Here is a 22,151-nt window from a genome sequence, read left to right as displayed (position 1 = left end):
AATAGCGAAGAGGGGATTTGGACCGTCGCAAGGCATGTGGCAAAAGATAGCAAGGGTCTCCAATCTTGGCTACTTTTAAGACTTGCGGACTTCAACTCCCAGAATTCCTCAGCTAAAACCTTGGCTACTTTTAAGACTTGAGGACTTCAACTCCCAGAATTCCTCAGCCAGCTTCAGCTTGAAGTTGAAGTCCGTAAGTCTTAAAGTGGCCAAGGTTGGAGACCCTTGCCCCTGAGGAAACCCTGATTTGCATTCCTCACGAGCCCCCACCCCACCCCCACCCCTGGGGAGGAGAGTGAAAACGAGGAGACCTGGAACAGAAACGGAGAAGAATATGCAAAGTGTAATGGAGAGTCTGGAAACTACCAGTTGTACTGGCAATTTTCCTGCAGGTATGTTCTGTTTGGCTACCTGGAGGTGAATGGACAGCCATTGTAAATCTAAATAAATAAATAAGTGAATAAATGACTCTCCGCTTTGACTACTGTAATGCACTCTATAGGGGGCGGCCCTTGGAGACTGTGCGAGTTGCAATTGTACCAAAATTCAGCGGCACAAGTACTTCTGATGTTCCATGATATCCCGGGGGTAATTCAAGGTGCTGATTACCACCTGGATGGGGCAGGTTATTTGAGGAGCCCACTTGCCCCCGCCCCCAATTGTTTCACCCCTCCGGAACTCAGGGGCTAGGCCCACTCCAGGACCCCTTTGTTAAGTGACATCATCTTATGGGACCCAGGAGATGTGCCTTCTCTGTGGAGCCCTTGAGCTTGGTTGTTTGCTTGGAGACGTTTCATAACCCAACTAGGTAACATCATCAGTGCTAGAAGGGGGTTTGCTCCTTATATACTGTAGCTTGCCCTGCCAGTTTGGTGGAGATGTGGCTTCCTTCTGTTCCTTGACAAGGATATTGTTTTCTACTTGTTGGTTTGTCTGCTGTTAAGGAACTGCCAAGGACCTACTACTTAAGGAATTATCATCTGTCTTTCTATCCAATCTACCCATCCATCTAATCCAGGGGTAGTCAACCTTTTTATACCTACCGCCCACTTTTGTATCTCTGTTAGTAGTAAACATTTCTAAACGCCCACCAGTTCCACAGTAATGATTTATAAAGTAGGGAAGTAACTTTACTTTATAAAATTTATAAAGCAGAGTTACAGCAAACCCCCACCGCCCACCATGAAAGCTGGAACGCCCACTAGTGGGCGGTAGAGACCAGGTTGACTACCACTGATCTAATCTTATCTTCTACCTATATATATCAACCTATCTCTCTACTCCATCCATTCACCAACCCAATCTGTCTATCATCTATCTATACCTATCTATCCATCTATCCCCCTACTCCAGGGATCAACAACCTGCGGCTCTGGAGCCGCAAGTGGCTCTTTCATCCCTCTTCTGCGGCTGGCTCCCTGTCATCAGTCGGCAGCACAATTTTGAGAGGAGCTTCTGGTTGAGGGGAAGGGGCACAGGGCGTGCCAGGAGGAAACTCTATGGCAAGGGACGGGTTTTCCAGTCAGCTCAATTGATAGGGTTTCGGTTAGGACAGGTAGAGGAAAAAGAACGCCATGCTAGGAGGAGACTCTATGGTGCGGAAGCCAGACTTCAGGTCGGTTGTAGAATTGAACGAGGGGTTTCTGGTTAGGATCTTTGTGGCTCTTTGAGTGTTTGAAGTTGCCGACCGCTGCCCTACTCCACCACCCACCAGCCTATCTATCTATCTATCTATCTATCTATCTATCTATCTATCTATCTATCTATCTATCTATCTATCTATCATCCATCCATTAACAGCTTATATGCATATGCTGTTAAACCTATCTATCTATCTATCTATCTATCTATCTATCTATCTATCTATCTATCTATCTATCTATCTATCTATCATCTCTCTCATATATATTCATCCATCTGTCCACCCATCTACCTAATCATCTAACAATCACTTTCTATCATCTATTGATAGTTCATTAATTGTTCCTTTGTTCTGTCTGTCTGTCTGTCTATCTATCTATCAATCATCTATCTATCTATCTATCTATCTATCATCATCATCTATCATCTATCTATCATTTATCTAGGCTAATTTTGGGGTGTTTTTTCACCGTTGAGATAATTTTTTGGGCTCTCTAGCATGTAATATATTCATACATTCTCTGGCTGAGAATGTAATTTCCCTGTAATTCACTGAATTGTTCTGTCTTCTAATTTCTTGTTCACCATCCAGAATTACAATAGTGAGACTGATTGCCATAAACATTGATTCCGTGAATAAACTTCCTCCACACACTTATATAAATCCCCCGGGCCGTCTTACGCAAGAATCCTGATTTTTTCTCCCTTGCCCATCCCTGATGCAAAACTGAAAGCTTCAGCCAGGATTAACTGCTACCCATGATTGCTGCACAATTAATTTGGCTCTCTCCCTTGTCGGTTAGTTGGACTTATTTTTCTCTCTTCCTGGGACTTCCTTCTCTCTCTCTCTCTTTTTTTTTTTGCAGAGGCCGTATTTTTGAGCAAATCAAGGTTATTGCAAACTTTGCCTCAAAGGATTTTCCGAATCCTGTCCCTATTTAACGTGACAGGTTTACTGCACGGAGGCCGAGGGCTGTTAGAATTTCTATTTTGCATCTGAAATATTCCTGTAATGTTTTTTAATTCAAAATCAAGGCTGTGGTTTTCCTAGTTGCAATGTATGGCTGTGAAAGTTGGACCATAAGGAAGACTGAGTGCCAAAGAATGGAGGCCTTTGAACTCTGGTGCTGGAGAAAACTCCTGCGAGTCCCTTGGACTGCTGGCTGGGGGATTCTGGGAGTTGAAGTCCACAGGACTTAAAGTCGCCAAGGTTGAAAAACACTGTTCTAAACACAGAGGCATCTATGATTATTATAACTGCGGGGAAAAAATGAAGGCTTTGATTCCGGAATGGATAATCCTTGACTTACAACCACGATTTGAGCCCCAAATTCCTGTTGCTAAATGAAACAGTTGTTAAGCGAATCGAGGCCCACATTACGACTTTTCTGGCCACAACTCTTCAGTGAATCACTGAAGTTGTTAAAAAGTTAGTAGCACGGTTCTTAAGTGAATCCGGCTTCCCCATTGATGGCTTGTCAAAGGGGGAATCATATGACCCCGGGACACTACAACCGTCACACATAGGAGTCAGTCGCCAAGGGTCTCAATTGATAATGTGACGATGAGGATGGCGCCATGGTCACGCGTGTGGAAAGCGGTCATAAGTTGCTTTTTTTAGTTCCCAGTGTGCGCATGCGCAGTTGCCAGATGAAGGGAGCAGCTAAAGAACAGAGGTCGACTTGGGAGTAAGGCCACAGGTGGACGGTGAATGGCCCCTCCCAGAGGAAATAAAAGAGGAGCGAAAGGGGAGTGGAGTTTGCAGGAGACAATTAGTTTGCTTAATTGGTTCCTGACTCTCCGAGACTCCTTGCCAAGTTCTGCAGATATCGGCCTGGCAGCTTTCCAAGCCAGATAAGGTCTGTGACCGTAAATCCTCCCTTGAAAGACTTTGCTGGATGTGAATGAGCAGAATTCACAGTCAATTAACAAAAGATTTTTTGTTGTTGTTGGGACAAGAATTTTGCTTCATGCTCTTGGGAAGCCTCTGTCAGAACAGTATCTAGGAAACAGTCTGTTCCAGCACCTGATGCTTAAATCCAGACCGCCATTCCTAACAGCCAAGAGAAATGAGTCCTCATTCCGTGACTGCCTCGCTTACCGACCATTTGCAGTTGCAACTGAGATGAAAAAAGTGTCTTACCAACCAATCCTTGATTCTTGTGACTTGCGCAGGTCCGTAAAAGTAGAGGGGGCCTGCATAAGTTCACTAATATCGTCCCTGTCATTGTATTTTTATCCTTTTATTCCCGTTTTTGTTTGACAAATTCTAATAAACAGATAAAAACAAAAGGAAGCAAAGCTGAACTAGATGACAAACAGGCTCGGTTTGGCTTCGGTTTGCTTAATAACCCAAACTGTTTTTTCCTAATGGCGGTCACTAAAAGGGGGCAACCTGTATTATTATTTTAAAATTGCTGGCTCTCCCAAAAAAATAGGCAGACAATGGCTGCAGCAAAGAAATAGATCAGAAATCACTGAAGACTGAGTGGTATATAAAAATTTCTTATTTCTTTACTTCAGCTAGTGGCTGTTTTCCAATACGGGTAGTCCTCGGCTTATACCATTCGTTTAGTGACTATTCAAAGTTATAGTGGCCCTGAAAAAAAGTGACTTATGACCATTTTTCACCCTTATGACCACTGCAGCATTGCACATAATCAAAATACGGATAAATGTTAATGACGGTTGCAGTGCCCAGGGGTCAGGTGATCCCGTTTTGCGACCTTCTTGCAAGCCAAGTCAATGTGGGAAGCCAGATTCACTTAACAACCGTGCTACCAACTTAGCAACTGCTGTGATTCACTTAACAACTGTGGCAAGAAAAGCTGCAATGTGGGGCAAAACTCTCTTAACAACTGTCTTTCTTAGCAATGGAAATAACGGAATAACAGAGCTGGAAAGGACCCTGGAAGTCTTCTAGTCCTGCTCAGGGAAAAAAACTCTAGTCTATTTCAGACAAATCGTTCTCCAACATCATCTTGAAAACTTCCAGTGTTGGAGCATTCACAACGTTTAGAGGTAAGCTGTTCCACTGGTTAATTGTTCTCACTGTCAGGAAATTTCTCCTCAATTCTAAGTTGCTTCTCTCCTTGATTAGTTTCCACCCATTGCTTCTTGTTCTACCCTCAGGCGCCTTGGAGAATAGCTTGACTCCCTGGCAACCCCTGAGATATTGGAAGACTGCTATCGTGTCTCCCCTGATCCTTCTTTTCATTAAACTAGACATACCCAGTTCCTGCAACCGTTCTTCATAGGTTTTAGCCTCCAGCCCCCTAATCAAAATTTGGGCACGACTGTAGTTGTAAGTCAAGAGCTACCTGTGCAAAGTGGTTGGCCCAACATATACACCCAACATAATCAGGGGCCCCGTGTCAACTCTTGGCATCTGGTGGAATCCCTGGAGAATTACAGCCTGAGTGACTGCAGTCCCCCATACAATCTCCCATACTGAATCCACCCAATTCCCCCCATACAACACCCTATAAAATGATAACAGCAATAGCACTTAGACTTATATACCGCTTCATAGTGCTTCACAGCTCTCTCTAAGCAGTTCTGAGAGCCAGCATATTGCCCCCTCCCCTCCCAACAATCTGGGTCCTCATTTTACCCATCTCGGAAGGATGGAAGGCTGAGTCACCCTTGAGCCTGGTGAGATTTGAACTGACAAATTGCAAGCAGTCAGCAGAAGTAGCCTGCAGTACTGCACTGTAACCACTGTGCCACCACGCAGTGGTGCACAACTGGACACAGACTAAACACAACAAATGGGCTGTTGTTTTATAAGGAGAAGCCTGGCCCAGTGCTTCCCCAGACCCTGCAGACAGGACATTCTGCCTAAGACTGGTTTGGTGGCTGTGTGGTGTAGTGGTGCTAGACTAGGGGTGGAGAGAGATTTTGGTTCCTGCGTCAGCCGCCACCGAAACTCACTGGTTGCTCTTGGGCCCATCTCTCCTTCTCAGGCCAAGCCATTTGCTGTGTGGGGAAAGCCTAATGTTTTAATTAAACTCAAATACTTTGGCCACCTGATGAGAAGGAAGGACTTCCTGGAGAAGAGCCTCATGCTGGGAAAGATGGAGGGCAAAAGAAGAAGGGGACGACAGAGAATGAGGTGGCTGGATGGAGTCCCCGAAGCAGCCGGCGCGAGCTTAAATGGACTCCAGAGGATGGTAGAGGACAGGAAGGCTGGGGACAACACGACTTTGCAACAAACAACAACAACGCTTTAAAAACAATGCTAATTCTCAAATGATCACCTGGTCCATGCAAACCTGGTCGCCGGCCACCCAAGAAGCTACAGAAAGCACGTTTCCCCCCTTGTTAGAAACAAAACCTCTAACTAAAGATATTCACAGTTGCTTTTCTGCATCTCACTGGGTGACCTAACAGATTAACAGAGTTGGAAGGGGCCTTGTAGGCATCTAAATCCAGAGGTCTCGAGCCTTGGTAACTTTTAAGCCTGGCGGACTTCAACTCCCAGAATTCCACAGCCATCAAAGCTGTGAGGTGACCACGCTCATTGCTTCCTGCCCCTCAAAAATAATAAGACCTCCCCGAAAACAAGGCCAAGCACTTATTTTGGGGTTCCAAAGAAAATAAGACCCTGTTTTATTTTCGGGGAAACATGGTATATAGCATTTGTGGACTTCAATTCCCAGAATTCGCCTGCTGACTTTCCCTATGGTGGCTAGCATAGGAAAGGGAATTCTGGGAGTTGAAGTCCACAAATGCTGGCTGGGGAACTCTGGGAGTTGAAGTCCGCCAGGCTTAAAGTTACGAAGGTTCGAGACCCCTGATCGAATCCAACCCTCCCCCCAAGCAGGAGACCCTACACCATTTCTGATAGATGGCAGTCCAGTCTCTCCTTGAAAGCCACCAGTGATGAAGCTCCCACAACTTCTGAAGGCAACCTGAAAGGCAGGGGATATGTGATTAATGACCTCTGTAACTCTACCCCAATCCCACCCCCCAAGTGAAAGGCAGGATCCACAGAAGAAGGCACCATAGGGAAAATGGGGGGGGGGAAACCACCTTACAGGCATTCCTCGTCTTACAACCACAAAGTGATGCAGTTGTTAAGTGAGTCATCATGTCACCGGATCAAATTTTTTGGAGTATTTTTAACTGCAGCCGTGCAGTGAATCCAGTTTCCCCAATTGTCTTGGCTTGTCAGAAGCCATCTGGGGGTGGTTGTAAACCGAATCATGTAAATCTCAAGATGTCGCAATCATCATAAATGGGAGCTGACCCGGGGATGATGTAATGCAGGTCATAATGTCGAGGACCGGTCGTAAGTCACTTTTTCTGAGGTCGTTGTACAAATATTTGTAAGTGGAGGACTACCTGTAAGGGACTACTCCGGGGAAGCAAAATGCAAACTGATCGGGCACTTAATAGAAACGAGCGTGAAACTCCACAAAATGGCGGCTTTAATCCTGAGCTCCAACACATTTTTGGTCCTCTATTGTCCGGACTTCCACTCCCAGAATTCCCCCCAACTACCCTATTTCACCGAAAACAAGACCTCCCCGGATAATAAGCCCATTTGGGATTTTGAGCGTATGTGCTAAAATAAACCCTTCCCAGAAAATATTGCAACACAGCAGCCTCCATGAGGTGACCATGCTTCACTGCCTCCTGCACCTCAAAAATAATAAGATCTCCCCAAAAATAAGGCCAAGTGCTTTTTTTTGGGGGGGGGGGTGTCAAAAGAAAATAAGACCCTGTCTTATTTTCAGGGAAACACGGTAGCATTTGTGGACTTCAGTTCCTAGAATTCCGCCTGCTGACTTCCCTATGCTGGCTGGGGAATTCTGGGAGTTGAAGTCCACACGGGTTAAAGCAACCAAGGTTAAGAAACACTCTTCTAGGGATAAGCAAAAGTTGGCCTGAAAAAAGAATTCACACCGTTGTTCCTCAAGGTCTCCTCAACAGTCTCTCTTCCCCTTTGGGTTCAGCACGGAGCGTGGCGTATAAGGCATTGCGTATGCGGTTTAACTCCTAAATATATATATAATTTCTCTCTCGGTATTTTATATATATGTATATATATATATATATATTTATATCTATAAGTATGTATATATTTTACACACACTGGATTAAATTGCATGAGAATCTAGATATGGCTTTCCACGGAATGGACACAGCAGGGCGAGGCGGGATGGAGATGACAGCCAGACAGGAGCCAAACTTTGGTGAGGAAGAGGATGGGACGGGCGGCTCCTTCGTCCCTGGCACACCCTGTCTCCTGGCTAGGAAAAAAAAAACCCACTCCACACGCATCACTCCTCCTGCAGAGGCAGAAGTCCCACCGAGCTTCCCTGACCCCGGATCCCATGTGCCCCAGCCCCACCTGGCTAAGCACACGACTGCGCGGATCTGGGGTGCTCCTTCCCCGCAGAGCAAGTGATGGTCAGCATGACAGAAAGAGAGCCAAGAGGGGTGCCGCAGAACTGCCCCCTTGCCAGTTCATGCTGCCCCACAGCTAGGGGGTGGTGGTTCCCTACCCTCCCAGCTCTACCAGACACCCCCAACTGCAGGTTAAATCGAGGGTCACAAATTGGACGGAAGCCTAGACTTTGCTGAGTCCGTATCGGGGGCGCTAATGATGGAATCCTTGCGGGTACTACCCGGGTCCTGTTGAATGCCCGAGGCAGCTGTCCCAGGGTACGCGGCAGCCATGGTCATCTGGTGGGGTGCCCGGGGCGCCAGCCGCGGCGCAGCTGGTGGTGTGTTACCGGCATTCTGGGTCGAAATGGCGGGCGATGACGGCGAGGCCCCCTGCCCTGCGGCGATCGAAGCGTTGGACTCGTGAGCCGAAGACGACGGGCTCTGGCTCGGCGTTTGAGAGACGCCGTGGGGGAGGGAGGGCTGGGAGGCCGAAAGAGGCCGAGTCTCCTGGCTGAGACTGCTTGTGTGAAGAGCCTGGGTGCTCTTGTGAGCCGCCAGCCGCTGCGGCGAGCCAGGCGGCTTCTGCTGAGTTAGCGAGAGCTGGGACCCCGACTGACCCTTGGCACCCCCGTATGGGAACGTCCGGCTGGCGTGAGGGCTCTGGGAAGAGGGGCTGGACACTACGGAGTGGAAAGGGCCAGCGGAAGCGGCCATTGGAGGCTGGGGAGGTGGGGGCTGCTGCTGGAGTGGGACGTTCGGCTGCGGGGCCCGCGGCATGTTCTGGAACATCGGGCCACCCAGTTGTTGTTGTTGTTGCTGCTGTTGTTGTAGGTTCAGCTGCTGCTGTTGGTGATGCTGCTGGAGCAAGGCTGGCGAGATGGCGAAGGCCCCGGGGAGACCTCCTTGGTACTGGAGCCGGCGGACCATCCGAGGGGACCCGAGGCTGACTGGGCCCGTCAGTGGGTTGCCCATCTGCGGGCAGAAGCTCATCGCCACGGCCTGCTGGAGGGTGGCGATCGCTGAGGTGACCTGTGGCTGAGCTGGGGTATACATGGGGTTTTGCTGTTGGAACTCGGCCTGTTGAACCATCTCCCGGTCGTACTTGACGATCTCCTGGATGATCTCGTTCTCCTGGTTGTTGAAGACGCCCGAATTGAGGTCGTGCTGCACCTTGTGCAGGAGAATGGAGTTCTTCTTCCCTGCAAGAGAAGACAAGAAGACGTGATTTTCTTGCATCCAAGACCACCCTCCCAAAGGTGCCTTTGCAAAAGGCAACTGGACTTGGTTTTTTCCTTGAAGGCCTTTCGCTTCTCGTCCAGGAAGCTTCTTCAGTTCTGAGGGAATGATGGTGAACAGAAGGATTTATTTCTTTGCAGTCCTCTGGTCCTTAGCATTCTCTGAGAGAATCGTTGAGGCCTCAGAGAGAGTGCTAACAACCGAATAGAATATAATAGTTGGAAGGGACCTTGGGGGTCTTCTAGTCCAACCCCCTTCTTAGGCAGGAAACCCTACATCGCTTGTGACAAATGGGTATCCAACATCTTCTTAAAAACTTCCAGTGTTGGGGCATTCACAACTTCTGGAATTGTTCTCACTGTCAGGAAATTTCTCCTTAGTTCTAAGTTGCTTCTCTCCTTGATTAGTTTCCATTCATTGCTTCTTCTCCTGCCCTCAGGTGCTTTGGAGAATAGCTTGATCCCTTCTTCTTTGTGGCAGCCCCTGAGATATCGGAAGGCTGCTATCATGTCTCCCCTAGTCTTTCTTTTCATTAAACTAGACCTACCCAGTTCCTGAAATCGTTCCTCATATATGTTTTGGCCTCCAGTCCCCTAATCATCTTTGTTGCTCTTCTCTGCACTCTTTCTGGAGTCTCAACACCTTTTTTTGATGACTGCAAGGTATATAAACCCTTCCACTCTCCACCATTCAGTGAGAACTGAGGAAGCTTCTTGGATGAGAAGCAAAATGCCTTCAAGGAAAAGCAAAGAAAGTCCAGTTGCCTTTGGAAAAAGCACTTTTGGACAACCATGACCTGGATGACTGAGAATCTTCATGGGCATCCAGGTCTACTGACACCATTGCATAGCACTTCCCATACCCATGAAAAAAACGACAGATAGTCCTCGACTTACGACCAGTCACTTAGTGACTGTTTGAAGTTAGGATGGATCTACTGGGGGGAGGGGGAATCTTACAACTGAGTTTCAAAGTTCCAACGGTTGCTCCCAAGTCACCCCCCCCCAACACTTTGGACACTCGCCAACTAGGGTGAATTTACGGCTGTTTGCAGTATCTTGCTATCACCTGACCATGTTTTACGATGCCTTTTGCTGGAAAAACACCATTTGCTTCCAGTTTTTTGGCACAACCAAAGCATGGGTTCATTTATAACGACCGTGGTACTCATTTAACTGGAAAGAAGGTTGTAAAATTGGGGGTCTGACTTTTGAGATAGGCAAAAGATATTTTGAAGATATCTCAAAGATATTGAGATATTTGATGCCCAGGGTCATCAAACAAACCAACAATTTATGCATACTTTTTTTGTTCTATTTTTATTAAAAAAGGAGAAGGAAGATATATGTTAAAATTAAATATGTATATTGAAAAGGAATTATAAATACCATCAACAAAAAATGGAGCTTGCTCAGAAGCTGAAAGACACCAAGTAAATGAGATGAAGAGTGTGGAATAGAGGAGAGAAGTAAGGGAGGAAGAGAGGGATAAAGAGAGGGTGGGGGGGGGAGAGGAGGAGAGAAAGGAGGAGTGGAAAGGGGAGAGAGAAGGGGAGAGAGGAAGGGGAAGTAGAGAAGGGAAGGAAGACAGAGGCAAGAAAGGAGGTAGGGAAGGGGAGGAGAGAGGGAGAAGAAAGTGATGGATAAGGTACAAATATGGTGTATGGAGAGCAGAAGAGCCAATAATTGTTTTTGGGAGTGGATGGTAAGATGAATTGATGTAAACATTTAACAATACAATAGGATGTTGGCTATGTAATAGTATACCTGTGGTTATATGTTATGAAAATGAAAAAATTAAAAACTTTATAAAAAAACAAACAAACACGTTTTCAAAGCGCTTAAAACAAATGGTTTCACACATGATGAGATGGGACAATTTGTGGATGGCTCAAAAACCCGAAACATCTTGAATGCAGGTAGTCTTCAACTTAAAAACATTTGTTTAGTGACCATTTGAACTTACAATGGCATCGAAAAAACGTGACATGTTCATTTTCGCACACGTTAAGACCATTACAGCATCCCCATGGCCATGTCATCAATTCAGACATTCTGGCAACTGTCTCATATTTATGACAGTTGCCTTGTCCCAGGGTCATGGGATCCACTTTTGCGACTTCCGACAAGCAAGGTCAAGGGGGAAAGCCAGACTTGCTTAACAGCCGTATCACTTAATAACGGTGGCAAGAAAGGTTGTAAAATGGGACAAAGCTTCCTTAACAAAGGTCTCGCTTAGCAGCAGAATTTTAGGGCTCGTCTGTGGTCTTAAGTTGAGGACTACCCATTCCTCTTAATGAGCAGCTCATATCTTCCAAATAAAATCTTGGACGCCTTTTCAACTGGGACACCGTGGCCCCATCAGCCCCTCCCCTTCCCTCCCCCACGCCAATTCTCCCGACGTACCAATGCGATCCAGCCGATCCAGAGCAACGGTTTCGAACGCCCGCCTCATCATGGGGTATTCCTCTAGGACCTCATTAAAATTGTCCACTGAGAGGGAATACAAGCGGCAATAGGTATCCGCGCGGACACTCGCAGTTCGACGCCCTCTGGTCAGGAGGCAAATCTCTGGAGAAAAGATGAAAAAGCGAACTCAAACCCCAACACAGGATTCCTCCCTTAAGGATAGAAGAATATATAAATTCCTTGTAAGGTTAAACTCAAGTTCTTCCTGTCCTTCACAAAGCCTACTTAGATATCTACTGGGTCCAATCTTTTTTCCCCCCTTCAACTATTTCCAGTCAAGCTGGTTGCTATAAATTCCACAATTTTAAATACAGTTCTTTGCTTTTTCTTTCCTTCACCCAAAGATTAAAACATTATTTGGGCCTATTTTGTCTTCTGGACAGTTTGGGACCAACCTATCCCGACAGCCATTTTGGGGAGAGTCAAGTCTTCTGTGGCAGCCATTTTGAAAGCGAACCAAACTTATGTTCTCCAAATGCCAAAGGTACCTCATTTTAGGAAGGTGTTCTGACCTAGGCAGAGTCCTGGTCCCGACAAAATCCCTTTTATTAAATGAATGTGAATTCCTCTCATTCACATTCAGCAAGGCCTGGTAAACAGTCTTTCAAAGGAATATTTATGACCACAGACCTTATCTAGCTTGGAAAGCTGCCATGTAAATATTTTCCCAAATGAGGTGCTGTGCAAGGAAAGACTGGGCAGAGAGTCTCTGAGATTCACGGACAGGTCTTCACACTCCTGAAACAAACAAACTAAACGAATTGTTTCCTGCAAAATAGCAATAGCAGTAGACTTATATACCGCTTCATAGGCCTTTCAGGCCTCTCTAAGCGGTTTACAGAGAGTCAGCATATTGCCCCCAACAATCTGGGTCCTCATTTTACCCACCTCGGAAGGATGGAAGGCTGAGTCAACCCTGAGCCGGTGAGATTTGAACCGCTGACCTGCTGATCTAGCAGTAGCCTGCAGTGCTGCATTTAACCACTGCGCCACCTTGGCTCCTCCCCTTTCATTTCCTATGGGAGGTGCCATTCACCATCCATCCACCTGTGGCTTTACTCCCAAGTCAACCATGATTTCTGAGTTGTTCTTTTCTTCTGGCAGCTCTGCGCATGCACATACTGGGAACAGGCTCCAGCTGTTCCTCTGCCTCACTAGCTCTGTAGGCACCTGATCACTGCCCAATGGCCTCCAACCTGTCTCTGCATCTGACTCAGAGCCCTCGTACAAGCTTTCCCCAGCCTTCAGGACTGGCCCATGCTCCTCCCCAACCTCCTCACTGTCGGACTCTTCTGCCAGCTCCACTGGCCACTGGTGGGCCACAACAGGAAGGAAACCTGTCCCTGTGCCTTAGAATGCCACAGACATGAATGAAGACTGCCCTTCATTTATCTCACCTCCAAAATAGGATCCATCTGAAAGCTTCATCTCTTTGTTGCCTTTGGTGAGGACACTGACCACTCCATGTTGAATGAAGTACATCTTCTTCCCAATGGTGCCTTCCCTGATGATGTAGTCCCCTGGCTGAAAGACTTCGAATCTCAGTTTGGTGAGCATGGCTGTGACAAAATTGGGGTCGGCGTTGGCAAAGAGCGGCATGGAGGCCACCAGTTTGCGACAGTTGAAGTTGACTATCTCCTGGAGAGCGAAAGACACACAATAAAAAATGAGTCTCATTGTTAAGGTAATGATGATTTAATAGCTGACCAGCTGCTGTAAGGCTGTAAACTGAGATGATGCAATGAGAATGAGTCAGCAGGGTTATCACTTTAAGAGGCTGCCTATATAAGGGAGGCCTGTGATGGCGGTTTCTCTGTGTGTGTGTGTTTCCGTGCTGTAGTTGATGATTGCTTGCCTGATTCTGCCTAGTATGTGTATGTATATATGCCTTGTAGATAAACCACTGTTTGAAAGATAAAACCCCTGTGTACTGCAGGTTGCTCCTGGGTTGTCTCAAAATAGTAGTCACACTGTACACACTCTGACAATCATCATGACTTACGCAAAAATAGCTTTTTCATAAATGTTTCTTTGGGTCAAGAGAGGACAACTTGCTCATTAATCAGACACAATACTGTTTTGGGGGAACCAAGTTGTCTTAAGAATGGGTGGGATCCAACTTTTGTGTGTCTCCCCATTTTTTTGACGTATGGGGTACTTTAAGGCAGGAAGTTGGAATCTTACATCAGTGTTTCCCAATCTTGTAATTTGAAGTTGTGTGGACTTCAACTCCCAGAGGTTACTGTCAGCTGGGGAATTCTGGGAATTGAAAGTTCAGAGATCTTATAATTGCCAAGTTTCAAAAACACTGCCAAGGTTGCCTAAGGTAGGCTGCCACAAGATGTGGAGGCTCCATTTTCAAGTTCAGCCTGATAAATGGTTGCGGGGACTGGATAAGCTTAGTCTAAAAAAGAGAAGGACTAGGTGTAAAGTGATAGCAGTGTTCCGATATCTCAGGGGTTGCCACAAAGAAGAGGGAGTCAAACTATTCTCCAAAGCACCTGAGGGCAGGACAAGAAGCAATGGGTGGAGACTAATTAAGGAGAGAAGCAACTTAGAACTGAGGAGAAACTTCCTGACAGTGAGGACAATTAAACAGGGAAACAACTTATCTCCAGAAGTTGTGAATGCTCCAACATTGGAGGTTTTTAAGAAAAGATTGGACAACCATTTATCTGAAATAGTACACGCTTTCCTGCATGAGCTTGGAGGTTGGACTAGAAGACCTCCAAGGTCCCTTCCAACTCTGTTATTCTGTTAAATTCCACTATTGGACAATGAAGACCTTCAGCCAAGATCTACCCCTTGCTTCTCCACCTTCTCATGGCCCATCCCCTTTTCTGTGGGTGTGGATGAGACTTACCTCTCGCAGAGGCTCGTTCAGCTCCCCAAGGATGCTGTCCTCATCAAACATTTTGCCCTGGTAGCGATGTTCGTAGTAGTCATGGATCTTTTGCCGGAAGTCAGCTGGGAGTTTGTGGAAGGACATGTACTGTTCCACTTGTTTGTACTGTAGGAGGCAGAAGGGGAAGGAGAAATTAACTGGGAGGGTTTGAGCAGGATGTCTCACTTGTTGAATGCAAAGGGAAGGGAAATCAAACTAAGTCAGAAATGAATCTATTGCAGGGGTGTCAAACACAAGGCCCATGGGCTGGATCCGGCCCGCAATGTGGTCAGATCCAGCACGCAAGGCTGTCCTGGAAAATGTAAGCGCCAGCCAGCGTTGCTTCTGCCCGGTTACACCCAATGCAAAGAGGAAACATGCCAGCAGTTTGGGGTGCGGCTTCAAGCTGGCCACAAACCTCCCAACTGGCCACCCCCACCCAGTTGGCCATGCCCAGTGAGTGGCGTCAGGCTGGCCACCCCCACCTAGGTTCGAATCCCAGTAAGGGTATAGCTAGCTGATGAGAGCTAAATAGCTTGAAATAGATCTATACTAGTCTCCCTTTATTTATTTATCAGCACAAATACAACATATGTATGTATGTATGTATGTATGTATGTATGTATGTATGTATGTATGTATGGCTAATGAGAGCTAAATAGCTTGAAATAGATCTATACTAGTCTCTCTTTATTTATTTATCAGCACAAATGCAACACAAAAATATGTATGTGTGTGTGTATATATGTTTGTGTGTAATGTATTTGCATGCGGTGTGCGTGTGTGTGTGTGAAAAATGGTCATCAATTACTTTATTCAGTGCCGTTGTAAATACTAAAGGAACTGTCATACATCGAGAACTACCTGAACTGTAATTAATACATGATATTATTTGGGTACAGCAGTAATTCTTTAGAAATGTGAAATATAAGTAAATAAACAAATTACACCATACATTATTAACTTGACTGTCAACACCATGATGATCTAGATAACTTAAACTTTTGAAGGTATATGTATTATGACCATGAAGTTGCTTAAATTGCACATTTGAAATTTCACATTAACAGACAAGTATAAAATGATTATAATTATACTCAGATACAATAAAGGCTTCTATTTTAATCTCAACACCAAAGCCTCCATTGAACTTTGGGCCAAGAATCTGGGAACAGTGAGTTCTAGTGCCACCTAAGGCAGTGATAGTCAACCTTTTTGTTGTCATGTTCAGAAAGCTTTGGGCCTAGGAGGCCTCCCTGCAGCCTCCTGGGGCCAAAGATGGGCTGTGGGGGGAGGCGCTCCCCCCCCAACCCCCTGCGCATGTGCGCATCTCCTGCATGCGGTGGTGAGCTGGAGTGACAGTTCACATGCCTGCAGAGGGCTCTACATGCCACCTGTGGCACGCATGCCGTGGGTTTGCCACCACGGGCCTAAGGCATGAAAATGGACTGAGTGAGTTTGGGACAATCACCAGGAGATGAGTGAGTTCTAGACCCTACTTAGGCATGAAATCCAGCAGGGTGTCCTTGGACCAGTCACTCCTTTTCAGTCTCAGGAAGCAATAGCAATAGCAGTTAGACTTATATACCGCTTCAGAGGGCTTTCAGCCCTCTCTAAGCGGTTTACAGAGTCAGCAAATCGCCCCCACAGTCTGGGTCCTCATTTCACCCACCTCGGAAGGATGGAAGGCTGAGTCAACCTTGAGCCGGTGAGATTTGAACAGCCGAACTGCAGATAGCAGTCAGCTGAAGTGGCCTGCAGTGCTGCACCCTAACCACTGCGCCACCTCGGAGGCAATGGCAAACCATTTCTCAAAATCCTTGCCAAGAATACTGCAGGGACATGTCCAGGCAGTATCCGAGAATAGGACACAACTAAATCGAAGGGGGAAAAGATAAAGAAAGGGAAAGAAAAAGGAACGAAAGAGAAGGAAAAAAAGGGGGGAAATGAAACTACTTGAAAAAGCAGACCACTCCCCAAATCTCTCGTACCTTTTCTTGATACTGGCGCCGAGAGGAATCCAGAGACTGGATGAGGGCTGTGGCGTGGCCGATGAACATGGCGTAGCACGTCGCTCCCACGATCATACTCAGCATCGTCAGCCAGATGTCAGTCATGCTTTCTGGCGCCTGGCGCCCGTATCCGATGCAAAGCATGTGGCTCATGGACTTGAAGAGCGCAAAGGAGTACAGCTCGCTCCAGGAATCGTTCTGCAGTGGAGAAATGACACAACTCCAGTTATAAACAGACTATCCTGCAAAGGGAATTAGACCCATGCCCGTTTCTCTAAAAATTCATCCTGAGCCAATGTTATCTCAAGGTCCAATCTTTCTTTTTTTTTAAAGATCCAGATTTCTGAAAGTAGGTTAGGAAGGGTGACATCCGAGATGGGAGGTCAAAGGAACTGAAGAAGACGCAGGAAGCTGGCTTTCATGTCTAAGGCGGGGCTAGAACTCAGTCTCCTGGTGATTGAGAGGGATGTTGGAGTCCTAGTGGATGACCATTTAAATAGGAACCAGCCGTGTGCAGCAGCTGCCAAAAAAGCCAACACAGTTCTAGGCTGCATCAACAGAGGGAGAGAATCAAGATCACGTGAAGGGTTAATACCACTTTATAAGGCCTTGGTAAGGCCACACTTGGAATACGGCATCCAGTTTTGGTCTCCACGATATAGAAAAGATGTGGAGACTCTGGAAACAGTGCAGAGAAGAGCAACAAAGTTGATGAGGGGACTGGAGACCAAAACATATGAAGAACGGTTGCAGGAACTGGGTATGTCTAGTTTAATGAAAAGAAGGACTAGGGGAGACATGATAGCACTGTTCCAATATCTCAGGGGTTGCCACAAAGAAGAGGGAGTCAAGCTATTCTCCAAGGCACCTGAGGGCAGAACAAGAAGCAATGGGTGGAAACTAATCAAGGAGAGAAGCAACTCAGAACTGAGGAGAAATTCCCTGACAGTGAGAACAATTAACCAGTGGAATAATTTGCCTCCAGAAGTTGTGAATGCTCCAACACTGGAAGACTTTAAGAAGATGTTGGATAGCCATCTGTCTGAAATGGTATAGGGTTTCCTGCCTAGGCAGGGGGTTAGACTAGAAGACCTCCAAGGTCCCTTCCAACTCTGCTATTGTATATATTGATCCAAAATCATCCTGCTGGCTTTCCTTTCTAAGGTGGAACTAGAACTCACCGTCTCCTGGTGATTGGCCCAAAGTCATCTGCTGGCTGTCATTTCTAAGGCAGGACTAGAACTCATAGTCTCCTGGTGATTGGTCCAAAATCATCCTGCTGACTTTAATTTCTAAGGCAGGACTAGAACTCACAGTCCCCTGGTGATTGGCCCAATGTAACCCGGCTTTCGTGTGTAAAGAAAGATTGCAATAGTGGCAAATGTCTGTCGCTTGGGTGTAGGATGAGGTTGAAGGTTCGTCCTCCGAGGTTGTGGGTTGGTTTCTGAACGTTTCATTACCAGGCTAGGTAGCATCTTCAGGGGAGTTTAGGGAACGTCAGTGTCTGTCTTCCGTTTATGAGGGCTTCAGGCATTGGTGTGTCAAGTGAGGGTCTTGGGATAGGGAGGTTACATCAGGTCAGGGTCGTTTGGAGGTGAACTGCTGGTGAGGGGGGGGGGTTACGTGGGTTGGTTGAGGGTCGGCGCCATCTTTGGTTGGCTGTGTGGTTGGTTTGGATTCTGAGGGGTCTGTAGGCTGGTTTTAGGTCAATGTGTCTGTTGACGGAATTGCTTGTGCAGTGCCTGGCTGTGTGAAGTTACAAATGCTGCAAGGAGGAGAAGGAGAAGGTGGAGGAGGAAGAGAAAGAGGAGGAAATGGAGGAGGAGGAGAAGGAGAAGGAGGAGGAAGAGAAGGAGAAGAAGGATGAGAAGAAGAATGAGGAGGAGGAGGTGAAGGAGAAGGAGGGGGAGAAGGAGAAAGAAAAGGAGGAGGAGGAAGAGGAGGAGGAGGAGGAAGAGGAGGAGGAGGAGGAAAAGGAGGAGGATGAGAAGGAGGAGAAAAAGAATGAGGAGGAGGAGGTGAAAGAGAAGGAGGGGAGAAGGAGAAGGAAAAGGAGGAAAAGGAGGAGGAGGAGAAGGAAAAGGAGGAGGAGGAAAGGGAGAAGGAGGAAGAGGAGGAGAAAAAGAATGAGGAGGAGGAGGTGAAAGAGAAGGAGGGGGAGAAGGTGGAGAAGGAAAAGGAGAAGGAGGAGGAGAAGGAAATGGAGGAAGGGGAGAAGGAGAAAAAGGAGAAGGAAGAGGAGAAAAAGGAGAAGAGGAGAAAAAGGAGAAAAGAGAGGAGGAAAAGGAGGAGGAGGAGGAGAAGAAAAGGAAGGAGGAGGAGGAAGAAAGGGAGGAGGAGGAGAAGGAAAGGAAGGAGGAGGAGGAAGAAAGGGAGAAGGAGGAGAAGGAGGAGGAGAAGAAAAAGAAAATGAAGAAGGAGGGGGAGAAGGGGAAGGCGGAGAAGGAAAAGGAGGAGGAAGAGGAGAAGGAGAAGGAAGAAGAGGAGGAAAAGGAGAAGGAGGAGGAGGAAGAGGAGAAGGAGGAAGAGGAGGAAGAGGAGGGGGAGGAGGAAGAAGAGAAGGAGAAGAAGGAAGAGGAGGAAAAGGAAGAAGAGGAGAAGGAGGAAGAGGAGGAAAAGGAGAAGGAGGAGGAGGAGGAGAAAAAGAAGGTGAAGAAGGAGGGGGAGAAGGAGAAGGAGGAGGAAGAGAAGAAAAGGGAGAAGGAGGAGAAGGAGAAGGGGAATGAGGAAGAGGAGGAGGAGAGTCCTCTGCCTGTTTCCTTCTGACTTACCACCATGCCGTTGATGGAGACCCAGCAGTCAATGGGGAAATCCTGCAGCATTGGAACCAGGAACTGGAGGCAGCCATCCCAGTGGCAAAGAAGGAGCATCATCCCGATGAGGTTGATGATTCGCATCACAGCGCTGGCCAGGTCGTACGTCATGTGGAATATCTGTCCAGGAGGGCGGGGGGAATGGAAAAAGGGGTTAAGTTGCAGAGTCCCCATTTTGGAGAAAGGGAGATGCTGCAGATCCGTCTGACGGTCGAATGCTATTCAGGAGATGGCTATTAAGGAGTCAGAAAAATAAGTCAGTATTAATGTACAGTTGTCCTCGATTTACGACTACAACGGAGCCCAAAATGTCTGTCGTTAAGGGAGGCATTTGTTGAGTGAGCTTTGTCCCGTTTTACGACCTTTCTTGTCTCAGTTGCTAAGTGAATCAATGCAGTCGATAAGTTAGCAGCATGGTTGTTAAGTGAACCAGAATTTCCCTGTTGACTTTGCTGGTCGGAAGGTCGCAAAAGGGGATCACATGAGCCCGGAATATTGCCCTCGTCATAAATATGAGTCAGTTGCCAAGCGTCTAAATTCCCACCACCTGATTGTGCGGAATGCTGCAATGATCATAATCCTGAAAAGCACTTTTTTCCAGTGCTGCTGTAACTCTGAATGGTCACTAAATGAACTGTTGTAAGTCAAGGACTACCTGTATTGTTTCCCAGAGCCCTAGTAAGATCACACCTAGAACACCGCATGCAATTTTGGTCACCCCAATACAAAAACGATGTAGAGGCTCTGGAAAGAGTGCAGAGAAGAGCAACCAGGAGGACTAGTGGCAGCAGGGGGGTTCACATTTTGTTACCACTGGTTCGTCGCCTGCACGCCCGCTCGCTTCCGTGTATGTGCCCGGCCTTCCATACATGTGCTTTGCTCTCACACGCGCCTTCCGTGCAGGCACCTAGATACCAAGGACTGAATCTGGAATTTGGCACATATGAGAATGGTGGCGTTTTGCCAATTATTCACCCATCTTTGGCAGGGGAGAGAGTGAGACCCTTCCCTTCACTGTGCTTGTCATTTTTATCTTTATTTTTTAAATAGATTTTACTGTAATTTCATGGATTGGTTACTGAGCCAACCAGATTTGTTGAGAGTCAGGGGTCATACAGGTTTAATGAATTATTATCCAAAGCACCTGAAGGCAGGACAAGAAGCAATGGGTGGAAACTAATCAAGGAGAGAAGCAACTTAGAACTGAGGAGAAATTTCCTGACAGTGAGAACAATTAAATCAGTGGAACAAATTGCCTCCAGAAGTTGTGAATGCCCCAACAATGGAAGTTTTTAAGAAGATGTTGGAGAACCATTTGTCTGAAATGGTATAGGGTTTCCTGCCTCAGCAGGGGGTTGGACTAGAAGACCTCCAAGGTCCCTTCCAACTGTTATTCTATTCTATTTATTATAATTTCTGTGAACGCTCGCTAGCACTGATGATATTACCTAATCAGGCAATGAAACATCTGCAAGCAAACAACCAAGCAGAGAGAATACCCAGGACCCCACATTATTATTATAAGCTAATATTATGGCACACAAATCGGATGTTACAAAGCACTTATTTCTTTATTTAAATCGCAATGGCCACAGTGTGGAAGCCAGGAATGAGATGGTATTAACAGAAAGGAAGGGGCAGGATTTTCAAACACTTCTTCCATTTGTTGTTTTTAACCCCCAAATTTGGGTTGAAGAAAAGTCAATGCTCCTCCTTTAGTTTAATGAAAAGAAGGACTAGGGGTGACATGATAGCAGTCTTCCAAAATCTCAGGGGCTGTCACAAAGAAGAGGAAGTCAAACTATTCTCCAAATTACCGGAGGGTAGGACAAGAAGTGGAAACTAATCAAGGAGAGATGCAACTGAGAACTAAGGAGAAATTTCTTAGAAGGATTAACCAATGGCACAACTTGCCTTCAGAGGTTGTGAAGTTTTTAAGAAGAGATTAAATAACCATTTGTCTGAAGTGGTGCAGGGTTTCCTGCCCGAGCAGAGGGTTGAATTTAGAAGTTCTCCAAGGTCCCTTCCAACTCTTGTTATTCTGTTATTCCTCTGAGCCAAACCTTCCCTTTGAGGATTTCGTGCCATTTGTTTAATATCAGTATGGGGGAGATTTGGGATTGGCTTGTGCTCGGATTTCTTTTTTCTTTATTTTCCAGTCTAGGTGAGAAACTAAACTGGAATTTTAATTATGAATTTTTATTTTAAAGAACTATAGAATGAAGAGTTCAAATTTAAAGAAAAAAGGAAAGTAAAAATAAAGAGAAGAATGTTGATAATATGTGTGTGTATTTATTTATTTATATAAATATAAATATAAATAATATAAATATAAATATAAATAATATAAATATAAATATAAATATAAATATAAATATAAATATAAATATAAATATAAATATAAATATAAATATAAATATAAATATAAATATAAATATAAATATAAATATAAATATAAATATAAATATAAATATAAATATAAATATAAATATAAATATAAATATAAATAAATATAAAAAATATAAATATAAAAATATAAATATAAATATCAATATCAATATAAATAATATAAATAATATAAATACAAATATAAACACAAACATAAATAATGTAAATGTAAATGATTGGCTTTTGATTTCCTTTCCAACAATTATAAATCCACTTATATTTTATTCTCTCCACTTCTGGTGGATTTTCACCC

General features: G+C 45.7%; 1 protein-coding gene across 1 annotated transcript in view; it reads right to left on the bottom strand.

Annotated features, from left to right (window-relative positions):
- Nucleotides 1-7,340: 7,340 nt before the first annotated feature.
- Nucleotides 7,341-22,151, bottom strand: part of HCN2 (hyperpolarization activated cyclic nucleotide gated potassium and sodium channel 2) — an 80,595-nt gene continuing 65,784 nt past the window's right edge. Inside the window, exons 3-8 of the mRNA XM_087704964.1 lie at nucleotides 19,409-19,570; nucleotides 16,617-16,835; nucleotides 14,605-14,751; nucleotides 13,139-13,379; nucleotides 11,679-11,843; nucleotides 7,341-9,236 (exon numbers count right to left, since the gene is read on the bottom strand). Coding sequence (XP_087561090.1) covers nucleotides 8,200-9,236; nucleotides 11,679-11,843; nucleotides 13,139-13,379; nucleotides 14,605-14,751; nucleotides 16,617-16,835; nucleotides 19,409-19,570 — 1,971 coding nt within the window. The 3' untranslated portion in view covers nucleotides 7,341-8,199. The remainder of the gene's footprint in view (nucleotides 9,237-11,678; nucleotides 11,844-13,138; nucleotides 13,380-14,604; nucleotides 14,752-16,616; nucleotides 16,836-19,408; nucleotides 19,571-22,151) is intronic.

This window comes from Thamnophis sirtalis, unplaced genomic scaffold (genome assembly GCF_051295495.1).
Source record: "Thamnophis sirtalis isolate CommonGarterSnake01/CBP01778 unplaced genomic scaffold, rThaSir2_p1.2 scaffold_1, whole genome shotgun sequence".
Classification (NCBI taxonomy): domain Eukaryota; kingdom Metazoa; phylum Chordata; class Lepidosauria; order Squamata; family Natricidae; genus Thamnophis; species Thamnophis sirtalis.
Note: the sequence above shows the minus strand (reverse complement) of the source record. Positions and strands in the feature narration are given on the sequence as shown.